The 17,084-nt window shown below is 44.1% G+C and overlaps 1 protein-coding gene across 6 annotated transcripts in view; it reads left to right on the top strand.

Annotated features, from left to right (window-relative positions):
• The first annotated feature begins 346 nt into the window (after positions 1–346).
• GRIA3 (glutamate ionotropic receptor AMPA type subunit 3) overlaps positions 347–17,084 on the top strand; it is a 328,994-nt gene continuing 312,256 nt past the window's right edge. For 3 of the 6 annotated variants that reach the window (XM_049871362.1, XM_049871366.1, XM_049871363.1), the window contains exons 1-2: positions 347–643; positions 1,844–2,002. In XM_049871362.1, coding sequence (XP_049727319.1) covers positions 535–643; positions 1,844–2,002 — 268 coding nt within the window. In that variant the 5' untranslated portion in view covers positions 347–534. The remainder of the gene's footprint in view (positions 644–1,843; positions 2,003–17,084) is intronic. The other 3 variants (XR_007515752.1, XM_049871364.1, XM_049871365.1) reach the window with 2 other exon arrangements.

Genomic DNA, 17,084 nt, shown 5'->3' with positions numbered 1-17,084 from the left:
GCCCAATTCATGGGCGCTGAGCCTTTTCGCTCTTTCCTTCTTTTCCCCTCTCTTTAGACCCACCATCTTCTAGGGGGAGGAAAGTCTCGGATTTTCTTTATAATTTCTTTCTTTCTCTCTCGCTCGTCTTTCTCTGCTTTTGTTTTCCTGTTTTGTCTTTTTTGCTTTGGGTTTTAGGGTTTTATTCTCTCTCTCTCTTTCTCTCTCTTCCTGATAGGGAGAGAGATCGCTTTGGCAATACGAGCTTGCAGCCAATGAACCCGCCTTCCAGATTGGTGTGAAGACAGAAGTGAGGTGGGGGGCGGGGAGGGGGTGTGAGAGAGCCTGGGAGCGAGAGGGAGAGAGAGAGAAGAGAAGAGAAGAGGAGGAGGCGGCGGAGGAGGAGGACTAGTGTGGGGTAGAAAGGAAGAGTGAGCGAGAGCAAGTTGAGGGGAGGGGGTGTAAGAGCCAGCGAATTCTTTTTCCTTTCCTATTATTATTTTGACGACTCCCGAGTTGCGCCCATGCTCTTGTCAGCTTCGTTTTAGGCGTAGCATGGCCAGGCAGAAGAAAATGGGGCAAAGCGTGCTCCGGGCGTTCTTCTTGGTAGTCCTAGGGCTTTTGGGTCATTCTCACGGAGGATTCCCTAACACCATCAGCATAGGTAAGCGCGAGCGAGCGAGCCAGCCGGGCCCGGCTCCCCTGCGTCGAGACCACTGTCCCGGCGGGTTTACGGCAGCCGCGGGTCCCTGTCCTGCATGGCCTGGGGAAGGGACTGGGCACGAGGACCAGGCAAGGCTCGCGAGGAGCCGAGTCCCAGCGAGCTGGCTGGTCCGGGGGGCAGCGGGGACGAGAGAGGGGTCTCCTGGGGCTGGTGGGGGTGGGGACTGCCCGGCTTTCTGCGCTGAGCGGGGTAGGGAAAGCATGCGGAAAGCTGGGAGGCTGCAAGAGGAAAGAGTCGCGGCTTTTCGGCTCGCTGCTCTGGACTTTGCCATGGCGTGCGTGCCACCACTGGAAGTTGTCCCAGGGTGATGCCGCCTGTCTGGCCGCGCCAGAGCGCATAACCTGGGCCTGGGGCGCACCGTCCCGCGGCTGCGGCTCCCGGCTCCAGGGAGACAAGCCAGTCCTGGGAAAGGTGGAAGCCCGCTCTGGGTCTCCCAGACTGGGGGCAGCAGCCGGAGCCAAGAGCGGATGGGTGGGAGGCGGGGGTGAGACAAGGAGCTGAGCGAGCGAGCGGCGAAGTCACGCAGACCACGAATTTATGAATTGCCGCTGTGTCTGTCTGGAGCCCTGCTCTGGGGCGCGGGGAGGGAGTTCTCTTGGCTTCTGTCTGTATTGACAAGTCGAGAAGTTGGAATTGTTGCCATTACTGAACCAACCCCATACATTGTCATGGATGGATGGGGGGGCGATCAGGAACTGGATGCAGACAAACGGGGGAATGAAATTGTTTTGCTTCCCAACCTTTCCCTTTGCGCCAGGAAAGAATGAACCAGGTTTCAGAGATTGGCGGGTGGGGAGCGGGGTGGAGAAGGAGGCTATCACCTAAGAAGGTACCAAGTCCCACTCCTTTCTCTTGGTTCCACCGTCCTGCCCCAACGCAGTCCCCTCTTCCCTCTTCCTCTTTTGCCCTTTCCCCCTTCGCTCCAGCCTCTCCTTCTCCCCTTTATTTTAGAGGAAAACCTGGTTTCTCTTGGCTGAAATCTGAGTTCACAAGAGTCTTGAAAGACACACAGGTTGAAAAAAATCAATCATCAATTACGCACCCCAATACCATTGAGAGATACCTTGTATCTGTAGGACTCCACTATTTCTAAGCGGTCCTGGGGGGCACAAGCCAAATCTTGGTTTCCTTTGCTTGTAGGTGGACTTTTCATGAGAAACACGGTGCAGGAGCACAGCGCTTTCCGCTTTGCCGTGCAGTTATACAACACCAACCAGAACACCACGGAGAAGCCCTTCCATTTGAATTACCACGTAGATCACTTGGATTCCTCCAATAGTTTTTCTGTGACTAACGCTTGTAAGTAGATCTGCTTTTCCTCCCTTTGGGACCTCGGGGGACCTCTTTTGCATTTTGCTTGTGGGGTTTGGGGTCTGTGTGTGTTGGGGGTGACTGTCTCAGTAGACATTTTAGGAAAGCTAGTCAATCCAGGTTTCATGCGGCATAAATCAACTCCGGAGGATCCTGCTGAGGGGCTTAGGCAGTGGGAAAAACTCTGTCATGGATAATGACTGATGCAAAAGTTTCATTTTCCTCCCAGCTAAACTGGCATTCCCTCCCCCATACCCGCTTTTTTCTGGAAAAAGGAAGAAAAAAAAAAAGCATGGTTGTTGTGGGAAATCTCCTCAGATGGGATTAAAAAAAAATGAAGCCTCTAGATTGAGTCAATTCAGGATGCACATCACTTGACTGTTAAAGCTAGTGCCTGGCTGTAGGGATGAGCTGAATTTGACAACTGCCTAATGTATAGGAGCTAAATAGGAGACATTCTGCAAACAAGTGACCTTGAGGGGAACATCAGGCTGGGTTCCCGGGCCTCTTTTTGTCCTAGACTATGGCCTTTCTTACTGAGCGAGCTCTGATAGGAACTGATAAGACTAAAACTGATTGCAAGTGATGAACACCTGGCAAACTGAGGGGACCTGAGAAGACAGCTCTCAGCTGAATATTGGGAAAGCTAGTTCTGCCTCCCCTAGTATTGCTCACCCCCTCACTGTTAAAGACCATACAGTTCTTAACTTAAAGGAAGAAGGGTGGCGGTGGGAGGAGGCTTCCAGCAGGAAAACTTAATATCACAAGGGAGAAAATTCATCAGCTCTAAAGCCATTTCTAAATACATAGTTGTGCCCTGGATTGTCCCTCTGAAAAGGGAACATTTTGAGAAATAAAACACCAAGGGAACCCAAATGGCTAGTAGCCTGTCAGACACAGCTTTTTCTTGAACGAAACGTTCTGTGAGAAAGACTGAGAATTCTTCATCTAAGCTTATTCCATGAAAAGTTTTCATAACCATGAGGCTGTTGATGGTATAAAGTATGCTTTGCTTTTACGGCTGGTGTAGTTTGGATTTTTTTGTTTTGTTTTCTCTTCCAAGGGAGAAACGTAGTTTATGTTTGGCTGGGTGAAACTTTGTATGTGATTTTCTTCAAATCTTTCTGCCTCAAAAGTGATGTGATTTCCAAAAACTGTTGACTAGGTCCTAAAGGGCACAGGTTCCTTGGATTCGAAGACTTGAGCCATGGGGATGGGAGTGGAGTACTTTGCAAGAAATGTGACAGCTATCAGCTTTAAGAAAATTTTAGCTGAGGGTACAGATCCTTATATGAACATGTTCTGAGCTACTCCGTATTTGACATTTTTGGCTTTCCAACATTGACAAAAATAGGAACTTATTAATTCCAGCTAAGTGTGAAAGTTACAAAATGTCTGTCTATACTTTGCATCTTATTTCGGTAATCCCAGCCTGTCTCCACAGCACTTACAACACACATCTGACTCTTGATCCTGCAGCGCTGTGATCTTGTCAAGAGGCTGGATCTCAACTGCAGCTTCCTAAATATCAATTAGAACAGATTTAAAATCAAATTTTAAAAAACCCAGAATTTATTATTACTAATAATATTTATTTCAACTGCCTTCTGTGTCTTTCCTCTGAGGAGAGGTAGAATAAAAAGACAGTTAAGCTTCTAAGAAATGATTGATCTCCAAGGTTTTCAGTCCTCTATCTATGGTCAAACCAGATTGACATCTGCAAGCCCAGGGCCATCGGAAACTTACTCAAGGCGCTTTCAGGAAATGATCCTTGCCATGTGAAAAGCTCAGGTTTAGGAACAGGCAATAAGTCAAGCATGTTGGCGTTTAGTTGTCATAATGTCTTACCTTTTGGGGCAATAAAAGAATAAACATGGAAAAGGAAAAGAAATTGATCAAAATCCCTGCCCTAAATCCACAGCAATTCTGCTTGCCAAGGCTGGGTTATGGCTGGGGGCTTGAGGGTGTGGGAGAAAAGTGTGGCTCATGGGTCAACAAGAAAGACAAAGCAAAAAGGTGGCCTTGCCCTTAAACAAACAAACAAACCAAACCAAACCCGGTGCCAGTTGAGTCAATTCCTACTCATAGCAACCCTGTAGGGCAGAGTAAAACTGCCCCCATAGGGTTTCAAAGGAGCTCCTGGTATGTTCGAACTGCCAACCTTTTGGTTAGCAACAGAGCTCTTATCCACTGCACCACCAGGCTTGCCCTTAGCTATGCCAAATACAGACATGGGTACATACAGGCACACTCAGGCATAAAAAAACACAGGAGAAAGTTCCAAAAACCAGTCATGTGTACCCAGCTGCCTGTTGCACTCTCAGACTTTATAGCTCAGAGGACAGAGGAGGAAAGCCGTCATCTCCTCTGGTCCCCTAAACAGCCCTCTCTGAATGTCACAATCATTGAATAGGGGCCAGATCTCAAAGCTGTCTCCTGGCAGCTGCTGCCTAGTGGCTTTGTATGAGAAAGATGACTAGTTCAACCACAGTCTAATAGTCTCTGAATGCAGAAACTGGTCATTTCAAGGGGCCATGGAAGCCCTGGAGCAGTGTCTCGTTTCTTCCCCTTTCCTTGGTTGTTCTTTTCCCTGTGGGAGTGGAGACCAAACATCTCAGATGCCAATGTACAATTAGAGTTCAGTATTGTAGCCTGGCACTTGACCCCATGTTCCATTCCTGTCCTGGATGATTGGACCACTCTGGTGATGCCCACTGCCGTTAGAGGAACCCCTGGATTCTTTGTCCTGTCTCTCCCTGGAGACCTAGGGAGAATTTGAGAAAACCCCAGATGAGTCCACATCCGGGCACTCACCTCTCCTACCTGGCTCAATATGTCATACTCTGGCAAAAATTAACTTTCACCTGTTCCCATTCAGAATTCCTAGTTTCAGCTTCCCCTAGCACTGGAAATGATTTCTTTTCAGGTTCTTCCCTAATTCCTCAATCCAGAAGCCAGCACACACTTTCTAGGGCATTGATATGCAGGTAAACAAATACTCAAAGAATAAACAAAGGGTAATTCCTTCTGTGTGTGTCCCTGCTCTCTCCTCTACCTCTGACCACCCCCTCCCCACGTATTCAGAAGATTTCCTTACAATGAATCCCAGGCGTCTGTCAAGTAAAGGCTCTTTTTCACCTGCAACCAATTTTTGCACATCCCCCAAGAAATTTGCTTAAAGACACTCTCCAACTTCATTCCGTGTATTAAGAGGCCAATAAAAGCCTCCCTGGCTTTGAAAGGTGGTTCATTTGGGATCTCAGCTTAGAGGTGAATTGAAGTTTATCAAAGAGACTCATCTGATTTGGAGCACTTGTTCCCATTTCATAGGGATTAATTGGGTCTGCTGTCTTACTTTTCAATTTAGCTAGATAACCCCAGAGAGAAGGACAGTGTGAATATTTTGATTTCAGGATGCGTACATTTATATGCACACACAGGCACCCATACACTCACAATCAGCATTATATGAAAGAAGATGTACACACATGTTGTAAGTTACATGTCTGTTCTTTAAAAGGCAGATTTGATCATCCTGGGGATGTGCGGCTTGGAAACACCAAGGGACTGCTGGGTCCCACTGGCTTGGCTTGGCTGCCCTGGTTCCTCAGAAAACGCAGATTCCCTTGAAGTCCCCTCCTGTGTCTTGCTGCTGTGCACTTGTAGCGCACTCCACACTACATCGCCCCAGCCTCTGCAGTGTCAGCTCATTAGCACACAGATCTCATATTCCCTCTCCGCACTGTCATTGCAAAAATTGCTGTTGTACACCTTTACAGCCAACAAATGTGCTCGTGGATTATGCAGTTTGCAAGAAGCAGGGAAAAGGCAAATGTAACCTTAAAGGTTATTCACCACGGAATTGTGCTCTAAACACGTGGGCTTAAATAAAAATCTGTTGATGGAGGCGCAACGGTGATGGTGGGACCAAGAGTGGGACTTGGGAGTGTAGGCTTTAATGGAGCCCCAGGCAAAATCCCTTTTGGTGATTAAACCTACCCTATCAGCTGCAAATTTTTATTCCATTAATTTTTTTTCAGGCCATTTGAAATATACCTCTCCAACTGAGAGCATGCTCCTTTTATAACTGAGTGCATTTCGCTACCAAGTGTACTTAGTCGAGACAGGTTTCTGTCTCTTGCCCACAGAGTCATAATCTAATTATCTAATTATTCTAATTGCCAGGATCCATTTAACTGTTTAGGTCCATTTGGGAAGGAAATGTCTCCCTTGATCCCAGTTTCTGCTCTTTGTGGGTTTTTTTTTTGTTTTGGTTTTGTTTGGGTGTTTGTTATGCTTTCCATGTAAGCTTTGGAACCAGGGTAAAGACCCCTGGGGGTCATAGCTCCTACTCCCAAACAGATCTTCACATAGTAACCAGTGTGGACTACTCTGGCTTCACCTCCATCCCCCATTCCCCCACCTTTGCACCTTTGCTTCTGTCCCTCTGTCCTCTGTCTGCTGGTCAGTCTTCAATAAGCTCCCCAGCTTAGATCACTGCTCAGCCCCTCTGGCCAGCTGGCTTAGCCCACTGAAGCACAAAGAGGTTGGCTCAGTGATGCCAGTCAAAGATTTAAGTCACCTTCTCACAAGGTTTATTATTATTATTATTATTATTTGATCTATTTTTTATGGGGGGAGGAGGGAGGAAGGTGAGGCTGTTCATCTGGGCCGTAAAAATAGATGACAATCAGCAGGCTATAAAGGTGAGCTTCCTGCAAAACCTCTCCTAGAAGACAGCTTCTTACTGAGCTACTACTAAACAGACCGGGGGAGGGGCAGGAAGAGGCTTGAGGGGAAGGAGCGAGGAGAATTATTTTGCTCTTAATTTATGCTTACTACAAAATGGGCCACGGTTTTTCCTCCTGTCAGTAATTTTAACTTTTATCTTGAAAACAAAGCTAGTTTTCCATGCCCCCTACTTCTACCTGTATCAGAAAAAAAAAAATTTTTTTTTAGGCTTCCCTTAGTTCTGCCTTTCCCTCCCTACACCCCAAGATTGAGTGAGAAGAGTGGGGCTGGTTGAAATTTTTATTATGTGTATTTGGATCCTGGTGTGTATATATATATATATTTAATTTCATTGTTATAGGTAGTCAGAGGTGATAGGCTGGTTTCATTTTAACAGATTGAAAAATAAATGAATCTGCCTAGGCATTGTTATTAGTCTTCCTTTCTGTATAAGAGATTTGTCATTTTTTATACAATTGGGTGAAGAATTAAAAGACAGAATGGATTTCCTAATGAGAGGGCCAGAATTTTAAAAGATAGAATTTATAACATGGGGGAGGGGATAAAATATACTTACCCACATGATTTAACTTGGAACTTTCTGAGATCAGGGCTGAAAATATTATTTGAAGAGTCTTTTCTAAAACTTTCTATCTACTCTGAAGGTCAGGAAAATTATTTGTGTACTTTACCTGGTCCATTAAAAAAGAATTTGTTCCAAAGCTTTAACTTTGTTCCTTTAACTTTTGATGCTTTGGGTCTAAGGAGATGACACATCCACTGGGAGGGTACGATTAAAACCCCAGGTGGGGGTGATGGGGACTCTTAAGCAGGAGAAAGGGCGTTGTGCAGACACAGAAAGAACTCCCTCCCTCCTGGGAGCTGCTTGGGAAATGTCCAGGCTCCAGACACAGAGCTACAGATAGCCTCTGCCTGTGTATGTGGTGAGCCCTGAGCTCCAGCAGCAGACCCCCAGAGGGGACAGTCCTTGGCAAAAGGATAAAGTGCACAGAATTGTGCTCTTCACACTGCCACATCTTCTTCCCTTGCCATTATTTCCCCTTTCTGCTCAGTCTAGCTGGTTCCTGCCCTTTTGCTGGTCGTACCTGCCTACTCACTGACTGGCCCCTGATTCTGGCACCCCATCCATACTTCACTTACTTCGGGACTGTTTTCTGCTCTCAACTTTTCCAGGCCTGATGCTCCTTCTCTGTCAAAATATCTTTGTTCTTGATCCGTCCTTCTCAAGGCCTGCATTCTACTTTGGGAGTGCCAGCTTTTTATCTAACACAAGAATTTAGCTAAAAGTGGCTGATAAGGAGTTAATATTCCTAACAGGGGGAGTATTTGCTTTCAAACCAGGGACTACAGAAGCCATAATGCCACTCAGATGGGGGTGTTTCTGAATCTGATGCACAGAGTAGCAATTTACTCAATCCAAAGGTCAGCTGGTCTTGGACATGAGAGGCCTTTGCAGGCCAAAGTAAAAAGCTACCTGTACATGGTAGGAACACTCATGTCACAGGCAGGTTCAGATTCTCTATGTTGAACCTCTAAAAGCTGTTGGGGTAATTTGGGAAGCAGCCAAAGTTTATAGGGACTAATTTTATTTAAAATGTGTTATAGAGCCTGAAGGTGTCTATTTGGGCATTGGCAAAAGATGCACTGGCAAAGAAGGGCTGTCAAAGGAAAGGAGAGGAGAGGTGATAGGGAAGCTGGGTCTCAGACTGAAAGTTTCCTTTCCCTGGGATGGCATGTGGAAGGCCATGATTATAAGGTAGCATTTCCCTCATAGGCACTAAATGACAGTTGAAATCTAGCTAAGCAGTCTCCTCTTGCCACTCTGTCCATCCCTCCCTTTTCTAGTCTCAAGAGTACACTCTAGCCTCCCTCCCAATGGAAATATCCGGCATACTCCCTTCTGGATTTCCACTTTAGCATTCATTACAGAAGTGTTTACATTCCTCAATCTGGACCTCCTTGTTCCTCCATTCCTAACTGCCGCTGGTTTCCTTAGCAATTATCCTCAGCACAGCTATCATTTGCCCTTATATGGAGGAAGCAGGGGGACAAGGATAAGGATAAAGAGAGGAAATACAGCTGGTAATGATCCCTTAACCCTATGGGCCACAATTCCATCTAGTGCAGCACTTCTCAACCTTTCATGTGCAGCCAAATCACCTGTTAAAATTATCTTGTTCAAATAAAGATTCAACAGGTCTGCAGTGGGAAGGGGGCAAGATCCTCATTTTTAACAAACTCCCAGGTAATGCCAGTGCTGCTGGCTTCCCAAGCTCCCTTTGACGTGTGAGGGTCCAGAGCAAGGACGCTATGGTCACCAAAGGAGACAGTCTCCCAGACAAGCTCTTACCCACTTTTCTACCCAGTTGCCTTCCAAAGACGATGCTATAGGAAACACATTTGGCTCATTGTGACACAAGAATGTCCATATCATATTCCCAACAACTCTGTGTCCGTCCCAGTCATGTCTGTAGGTGGCATGATTAGATGTCTGATGAGAGCATCTACTTAGAGTTGCTTTTTTGTGGGAATGTGTAGGGGGAACTGGAAGGCAGGCAGGGAGAGCAGGTTGCTCATGGGCCAGGATGACAGTTTTTTGGCTTCTTGCCATACCCTAAAATGACCCTTTTGGAAGCAATCTGCCCAGGAAAGCTAAGGTAGCCTCGTGGGTCCAACTCCCTTTCCATTTTGCTTCTTTGGAGCAAGGTATACCAAAAGTAGGCATGTAACATCTCAGCTGTCCAGTTTCCCTTCAACAAGGTTAGAAACAAGAGGCACAATGTAACCTGAATTCTATCTGGTTCCTCCAAAGCCTGGTAATTTGACTTAATTTTCAAGGTGTGTACCCTTGAAAAAGGAGCCCTGGTGGTGCAGTGGTTAAGCACTAGGCTGCTAACCAAAAGATCAGTGGTTCGAACCCACAAGCCACTCTTCAGGAGAAATATGGGGCAGTCTGCTCCCCTAAAGATTACAGTCTTTGAAACCCTATGGGGCAGTTGTATTCTGTCCCATAGGGTCACTATGAATCAGAATTGACTAGATGGCAATGGGTACCCTTGGAAATTGCAGAGAAGAGGGGTACACAGAAACGGAATGTCTTTTTCTAACATCTGAACCCAGGACTGCTCCAGGAAAGTTGTTAGAAACTTACCCTGTGTCATTTGAGGATTGACAAATGGCACTCAATTCCCCCAAAACATTGCCCACCCCCCCAACAATATGTCAATGAATCTAAAATTCCACAGACCCATTTATTTGAATTACTGCACTGAAGGATTTGTTAAAATGCAAGTTGTGCAATCTAGAAAGGGAATGAGTTAAATGTTTATTGGCCATTAATATTTCAATAAGAATGATTTGTTCAGATTACCACCTATCCAGGGGCAGATTAACCAGTAAGTACTGTATACACCAGCTTGCACTGAGCAATGTACGCAGGGGTTTAATTGTATTTACTCGCTAATCTGTAGTGAGAAATTTCACATGAGTTTCATCACATCTTTGACGAGGTGGGGGGCAGGTGAAATCGTGCACTGCAGATTGGTAAAAGGAAGGCACAATTTAGCCCATGCATACCTTGCTTATTGGGCAATCCAACCCTGCCTATTACCTTGCAGGATCTTCAGAGGAGGCTTTCTAAGACAACTAAGTGACCCAGAGCAAAGCATCTGCCCAAGTAAGTAGGTCACCAAATGGCAGGCATTCAGGGGGCACTGGGAGACCCTGGAGGGTAAGGAAGAGTCCCTGAAATACACTTATTTTGCAACACTTGACCTTCTCCATGGATGAATTCTGGTAGTTTATTCACTAACATTTTAGTTGGCTTTGACCATGTCTATTCTGTGTCCATGGTTGTTTGCTACGATAGATGATCTCAGCATCAGGATTTTCCACAATTACAGTGGAATGTTTTCAGAAGCAAAAATAATTTTGTGACGGGGGAAAGTTTTTTAATCTCTTAAAAAATGTTGCAATAAAAAATAGCCCCCTCTCCAGTGAGGAATGAGCTCCTCAGAACATTCAAATATACAAGACTAAAAGGATAGCGTTTAATCAAAAACAAAGTTCAGAAGGCAGGAAGGGACAGGAAAGCTGGGCAAATGGAAACGGGGAACCCAGGGTGGAAGTGGGGAGAGTGCTGACACATTGAGGGGATTGCAACCAATGTTACCAAAAAAAATCTGTATATAAATTGTTGAATGGGAAACTAAATTGCTCTGTAAACTTTCACTTAAAACACAATAAAATGTTAAAAATATATATATACAGCCCCCTCTCAATTTTCCATGACTGCCTGTTCTCCTTTGTGACAATGCAACCAGGGTCCTCCTCCTTGCAGCTACCCAGAAAGGGGTCAGGCTACCATCAATGGACTGAGACAGGAAGGGATCAAAAGCTAGCCCAGAGAGGGTAAGTGTGTGGGTCTCTGTGTGGGTGAACACCTTTGTAAATTTAAGGTAGAAAGGCCACTAACATCCACAGTCAACTAGAACCAGCTACAGACTCTCAAATATCCTTACTTCTCATTGCTATTTCCAAAGCTTCATGTTAGTTAGTTTAAAACAGTGTTTCTTGAATTAGGCCATTTGCATCAGAATCACCAGATGCTTATTAAACACGGGAATTCCTGGGTCACAACCCAAATGTATCGAATCAGAAACTATGAATCTAGGGTAGAGGAATCTGCCTTTTTTTTTTTTTTTTCAGGGCTTTGAATTGGTTCATTCTGGTTCAACTCCGTGCTGAGAATTTGCCTTTTCACTCCAGATATACTGAATCAGAATCTACATTTTAACAAAATTCTTATGTACATGTAAGAATCACCTGGAAAGGCAAGTTCTCAGCAGGGGGTTGAACCAGAATGAGCCGGTTGGAAGCCCCTCTTTTTTTTGGTGATTTGGAGCCCTGGTGGCACAGTGGTTAAGAGTTTGGCTCCTAACCAAAAGGTTGGCAGTTCAAATTCATCAGCTGCTCCTTGGAAACCCTATGGGGCAGTTCTACTCTGTCCTATATGGTTGCTATGAGTCAGAACAGACTCGACGGCAATAGATTTTTTTTTTAAATGAGTGATTCTAATGCACAGTCGATTTGAGAATCGCTGGCTTAATAAGCCCTAGCACTGTGAATAGAGATCTGTGGATTCAGACTGAACATTTATCAAGCACCCACTAAGTGCCAGGCATTGTGCCAGGTACTTTCACATATGTTACTTCTCCATGTAAGTGAGGTGCCTTGGCCCAGTATTGGTGTTTGGCTCTCAGGTCAGAAATCCTAGACTTGATAGAGCTAAGAGACTAGCTTCAAGTCACAGTCTCTGAGGTAAACAAAGCAAAAATGAGCTTTGAGGTGGTAAGTAGAGACAAGGGAATAAGATGGTATGTAGAGACAAGGGAATGATTTTCACTTGGACGATGCTTCATCCTTTCTTTGCTTGTTAGCTAATGATTGGTCCTTAGCCATGCTAAAAATGAGATGTCATGGCAAATGCCAACCCATTTATCAAAAATAGATGTACTGCAAGCAGTTTATATAGCGTTCATTGTGTCCTCCTCCCCATCCTTGCTATCACCAAATTTAAAACCAGGGCTGAAATAGTAACAATAACAATCATTACCATTCATAGAGCCTGTATAATGTGGAAGGCACTGTTGCACACATCTTACACATCTTATCTCTTAGAATATCACAAAATTGTTAGAAGGGAGTTACTCTCATCCCCATTTTACAAGGGAGAAAACAGGTGTTTCAAAATGTATACACAACTAGCTCAAGGTCATACAGCTGGTTAAGTGGTACGGCCAGGATTCTCCCTGAGATCTTCCTGCCTCTAGAGCCTGTGCTTGATTTCAACAGGGGTTGAACTCTTAAATGCTATGGGAGCAAGGCAGATCATATCAATGTGGAAATTGAGCCAGGCGTGTAATAATAGGCGGGGCCTTTAGCAATCTGCAGAGTCCATGCCCCTGCATGAAGACATGCATATTCAATTTTTTAAACTACTGTGGGACAAACAAAACATGTGCAATGGGACCTGGATTGGTGGAGGGTGGAAGGTGCCAGTTTCTGGCACCACACTGCACTATACACCTCTCTTTAGCAACTAAGTTACTGGTTGAGGGAAGCTCTATTAACTAGTAGTTATAGCTTCTGAAAACAGCAGAGGGAAAAGCCCTATTTTGACTTTCTCCTTTTAGTGTGCCATCAAAGGACTACCACAATATGGTAAAACTTGCTCTCCTCTGTGAACATGCTTATAGTCCTACATATACACGCTGTATATCCAGTGATCTTTCACGGCTGAGTGTCAACTCTGCTCTAACTGACCTTCCCCAGGCAGTGCTGAAGCTTGCAGCCTCGTTCCCGGCCCTTGGGTTATGTACCTAACTTTTTGGGGCAAGGGGTTGCTGCTTGACCCTTGCCTAGTGGAAGACTGTTTCTCCTACTTAGGTTGAGATCTCCCAGAGTGCAAAGAATGGCTGTAAATTGGGCTGCCTGGATTTGAATTTTGGCTCTGTTTCTTACTAGCTGTGTGAACCTTGGGAAAATTATTTAACCTCTCTGATTCTCAGTTTTCTCATCTGTGAAATGAGGGTGGATGTAATAGTAACTACCTTATAGAGTTGTTAGGAAAATTAAATATCATCCATGTAAAATACTTAGCATGATATCTGGCTAAAATATGTAAGTGTTCAATAAAGTATGTAAGTGTTCAATAAGTGGTAGCTATTTTTTTTATTATTAACACAGAGTGAGAATGGGGCTGGTAAGTGAACAAAAGGAATAGAATTAGTCAAAGCCAAACCGTGGAAGAGATTCTTCCAGTCTATGGCAGCTCCCAAAGTCCTCCGAACTAATTTGCACCCTCTGTGAATCTGTAGCTAGAGCCAGACTGGATGGGATAAACTTTGAGTACTCATAAAGCTACCTGGGGTGTAAGAATTTGCTCTGGGGCAAAGCAAAGGAGAAAGAAAGAATCAACTTGATGTCTCAAAGAGCCAGGGCATACACACAATTAAGCGTAATCATGCTGTCATTGAGTGGAGTTGTCTAGAAGTACATGATCTCTTCTGATTTTTCTCAGAACTAGATATCATTTTATTACTTTCCATGCTGCTTTAGATACAGGGCTTCATACGATAACCTTGGTGCTTGCTGGCTTGAAGGAAAGAACAATCTTTCTTCAAATGTAACGTCTATTTTAATGTGGCTGAAAGTGGGAGAGTGGAAACGTAGATCTTGGAGTCTTCACTGAACCAAGGAAAAATGTGATGCCAATTGAGCTCTCCCGGCCATGACTTTTCTGAGCTTTTTTTTTAAATTAAGAGTCATGTGTGGTTGGAAAGTTAGAGCATATCCGTTTGAGTGGATGGATTTTCTTCTTTTAATGTCGCTTGCCTAAGTTAGATCAAAACTAGCAAAGGAACAAGATATGGAAAAGGTTAAAAGAGAAACTTTGCTAATGTGATTTTCCAGCATTTCAGTCTCCATTCTCTCCCGAACAAAGGTTAACTAGCTGATTCCACAAACTCAAACTCACTAGAATGGGTCCTGCTGAGGAACAACAAGCAATACAGTCTAATTCCTTCCTTCTCTTCCTCTGTATTCTGGGAATGATCTACCAACATGCTGCACCCTCGCTCCACCTGCATCACCTCCTCTGCTCATTTCCCACCCAAGACCGTTGCCATGTTATCTCATGGGATCATTGATCAATGTTTTTTCAGATGAAGAAACTGAGGAACAGAGAGGCTAGGTAACTTACCCAAGGTCACACAGCTAGTAGATGGCTGAACAAGTATTACCATGCAAGTCATCTAACTCTCGGCACTTCTCTAAGATGTCTTTCCAACAATCCTTTTTCTTTTAGCTTTCACTGCTGCACGATGATGATACATATGAAAATAATGACAGTCCTGTCTTTTAAATAGGTGGCAGCAAGTTGGGAATGTAGTAAAGCATGAGTTTCAGGGGCCACAATTAATAGTATCTTCCATTTAGTACCTCCAATGTTAACTTGTTGTCATTTTACCACCTTCTGATTTATAGTCAGAAACCCTGGTGATGTAGTGGTTAAAAGTTCCAGCTGTTAACCAAAAGGTCGGCAGTTCAAATCCACCAGGCGCTCCTTGAAAACCCTATGGGGCAGTTCTACTCTGTCCTATAGGATCGCTATGAGTCAGCATCAATTCGACGGCAACAGGCTTGTTTTTGATTTTGATTTATAGTCAGGAATGAGCAAGACTAAGTCTTGAGTCCTGTTGTACATCACAGATCACTGGAGCTAGATCAAGTACTTCTAGTCCAACCCCCTCATTTCATGGGATGAGGAAAGTGAGGCCAAGGAAGGAGTGACTTGCCAAAGGTGATGCAGCTCCCTGGCGGCAGATGCAAGATGAGAATCTAGACTGCCTGATTCCCAGAGTCAGATCTTTTCCACCCTGTTGTTTACAGCCTCACCAGCAGAAAACTGTACTAAAACAACCGCCACTATTTTTATTACTTGGCTATTTTCTGGTACCTACCCCTCTCGCATTGTTTCATGTGTTTAAATTGTATTACCCCAACTAGATTTTTTTGAAAGACAGAAAAGACATTTTTATGATTATAGGTGTTAAAATTTTTAAATTAATTCCACTTCAACAATATAGATAAGAGGAAATAAAAACCATCCAAAATCGAATTTTACCATACGTTCAGATTTGTTTCCTGCTTTTTATTATATTGTGAGCATTTTTTCTAGGCCCTTTAGATGTCCTTTGAAAATTTGATTTTTATAATAGTCGTATATTATTATATGGGGTCCTTGGGTGGCACAAACAGTTAAGCACTTAACTACTAGCTGAAAGGTTGGCGGTTCGAACCTATCAAGAGGTACCTCAGAAGTAAGGGTGGCAATCTGTTTCCCAAAGGTCATAGCCTTGGAAACTCTATGGAGCAATTGTACTCTGCACACATGGGTTGCTATGAGTCAGAATTGACAGCAACTAACAACAACATATTATATACTCTAAACTCATTTGATGACATATATATGCCATGATTTATATAACCCATGTAATGATATATATTGCCCTATTGCTATGCATTTGGAGCCCTGGTGGTACAGTGGTTAAGAGCTATGGCTGCTAACCAAAAGGTCAGCAGTTCAAATCCAGCAGCCACTCCTTGGAAACCATATGGCGCAGTTCTACTCTGTTCTATAGGGTGGCTATGAGTCAGAATCAACTGGACAGCAATTTTTTTTTTTACTGCTATGCATTTAGGTGGATTCCCAATTCACTGAGTTTTATATGTATGCCTCAACCCCTATAACCTGCATTCTCGCACAGGCCTGAACACGTAGTAAAAGCTTAATGAATACTTGCTGACTCATTAGTTGCCTTGGCTTTTCTGGAACGACCTTTATTCCTCTGCCAGATAGGGCACCCAGAGTGAGAACTTGACCTTCCGTCCTCTTTAGGGTTTGTGTTATGTAAATCAAGACAGGCAGGGTAGCAGTGGTGGCTAAGCTCAGAAGCCAGACTTTCTGGGTTTAAAGCCTGGATTCATCACTTTCTAGTTGCATAGCCATGGGTGAGAAAATTAACCCCTCTGAGCCTCAGTTTTTCTATCTGAAAAATAGAGAAAACAGTCATCCCACCTCATACGGTTGCTGTGAAAACTAAATGATATAATATGTGGAAAGTACACTCAACAAACATTAGCTGTCATTTGTAATATTATATTTGTCAAAGGAAAAAGGCACCAGACTTAGAGTCTGAAAACCTGTGTTCTTGTACCATCTCTGCTATTATGTAGCGCTGTGACCTTGCATGAGTTATTTTACTAGCCTGAGCCTTGGTTTCTTCATCTAGAAAATGGGGATAATAATGCTTGAGCTGTGTATCTTACAGAGCTTTTATGAAGATCAAATGAGAGAATGAATGTGAAGGTGCTTTGAAACTATGACATAAAGTATGATTGCAAATTATGTAAATTAAAATGTATGTCTGATTATCACATGGTAAAACTGGAAATGCAGAGAGAGGGTGCAGGATACTGGGCTGAATATAATGAGGCTAGGACATTCCCTGGAAGAGTTTTTTTTTTTTTTAATTAAGCCCATAGTATTAGAAATATAGACTGCTATAGGCAGAAGGTTGGAGCCCTGGTGGCACAGTGGTTAAGAGCTACGGCTGCTAACCAAAAGGTCAGCAGTTAGAATCCACCAGCTGCTCCTTGGAAACCCTATGGGGCATTTCTACTCTGTCCTATAGGGTCACTATGAGTTGGAATTGACTTGACGGTAACGGGTTTATAGGCAGACGGGATCTTAGAG

The sequence above is a fragment of the Elephas maximus genome, chromosome X (genome assembly GCF_024166365.1).
Source record: "Elephas maximus indicus isolate mEleMax1 chromosome X, mEleMax1 primary haplotype, whole genome shotgun sequence".
NCBI lineage: Eukaryota > Metazoa > Chordata > Mammalia > Proboscidea > Elephantidae > Elephas > Elephas maximus.
Note: the sequence above shows the minus strand (reverse complement) of the source record. Positions and strands in the feature narration are given on the sequence as shown.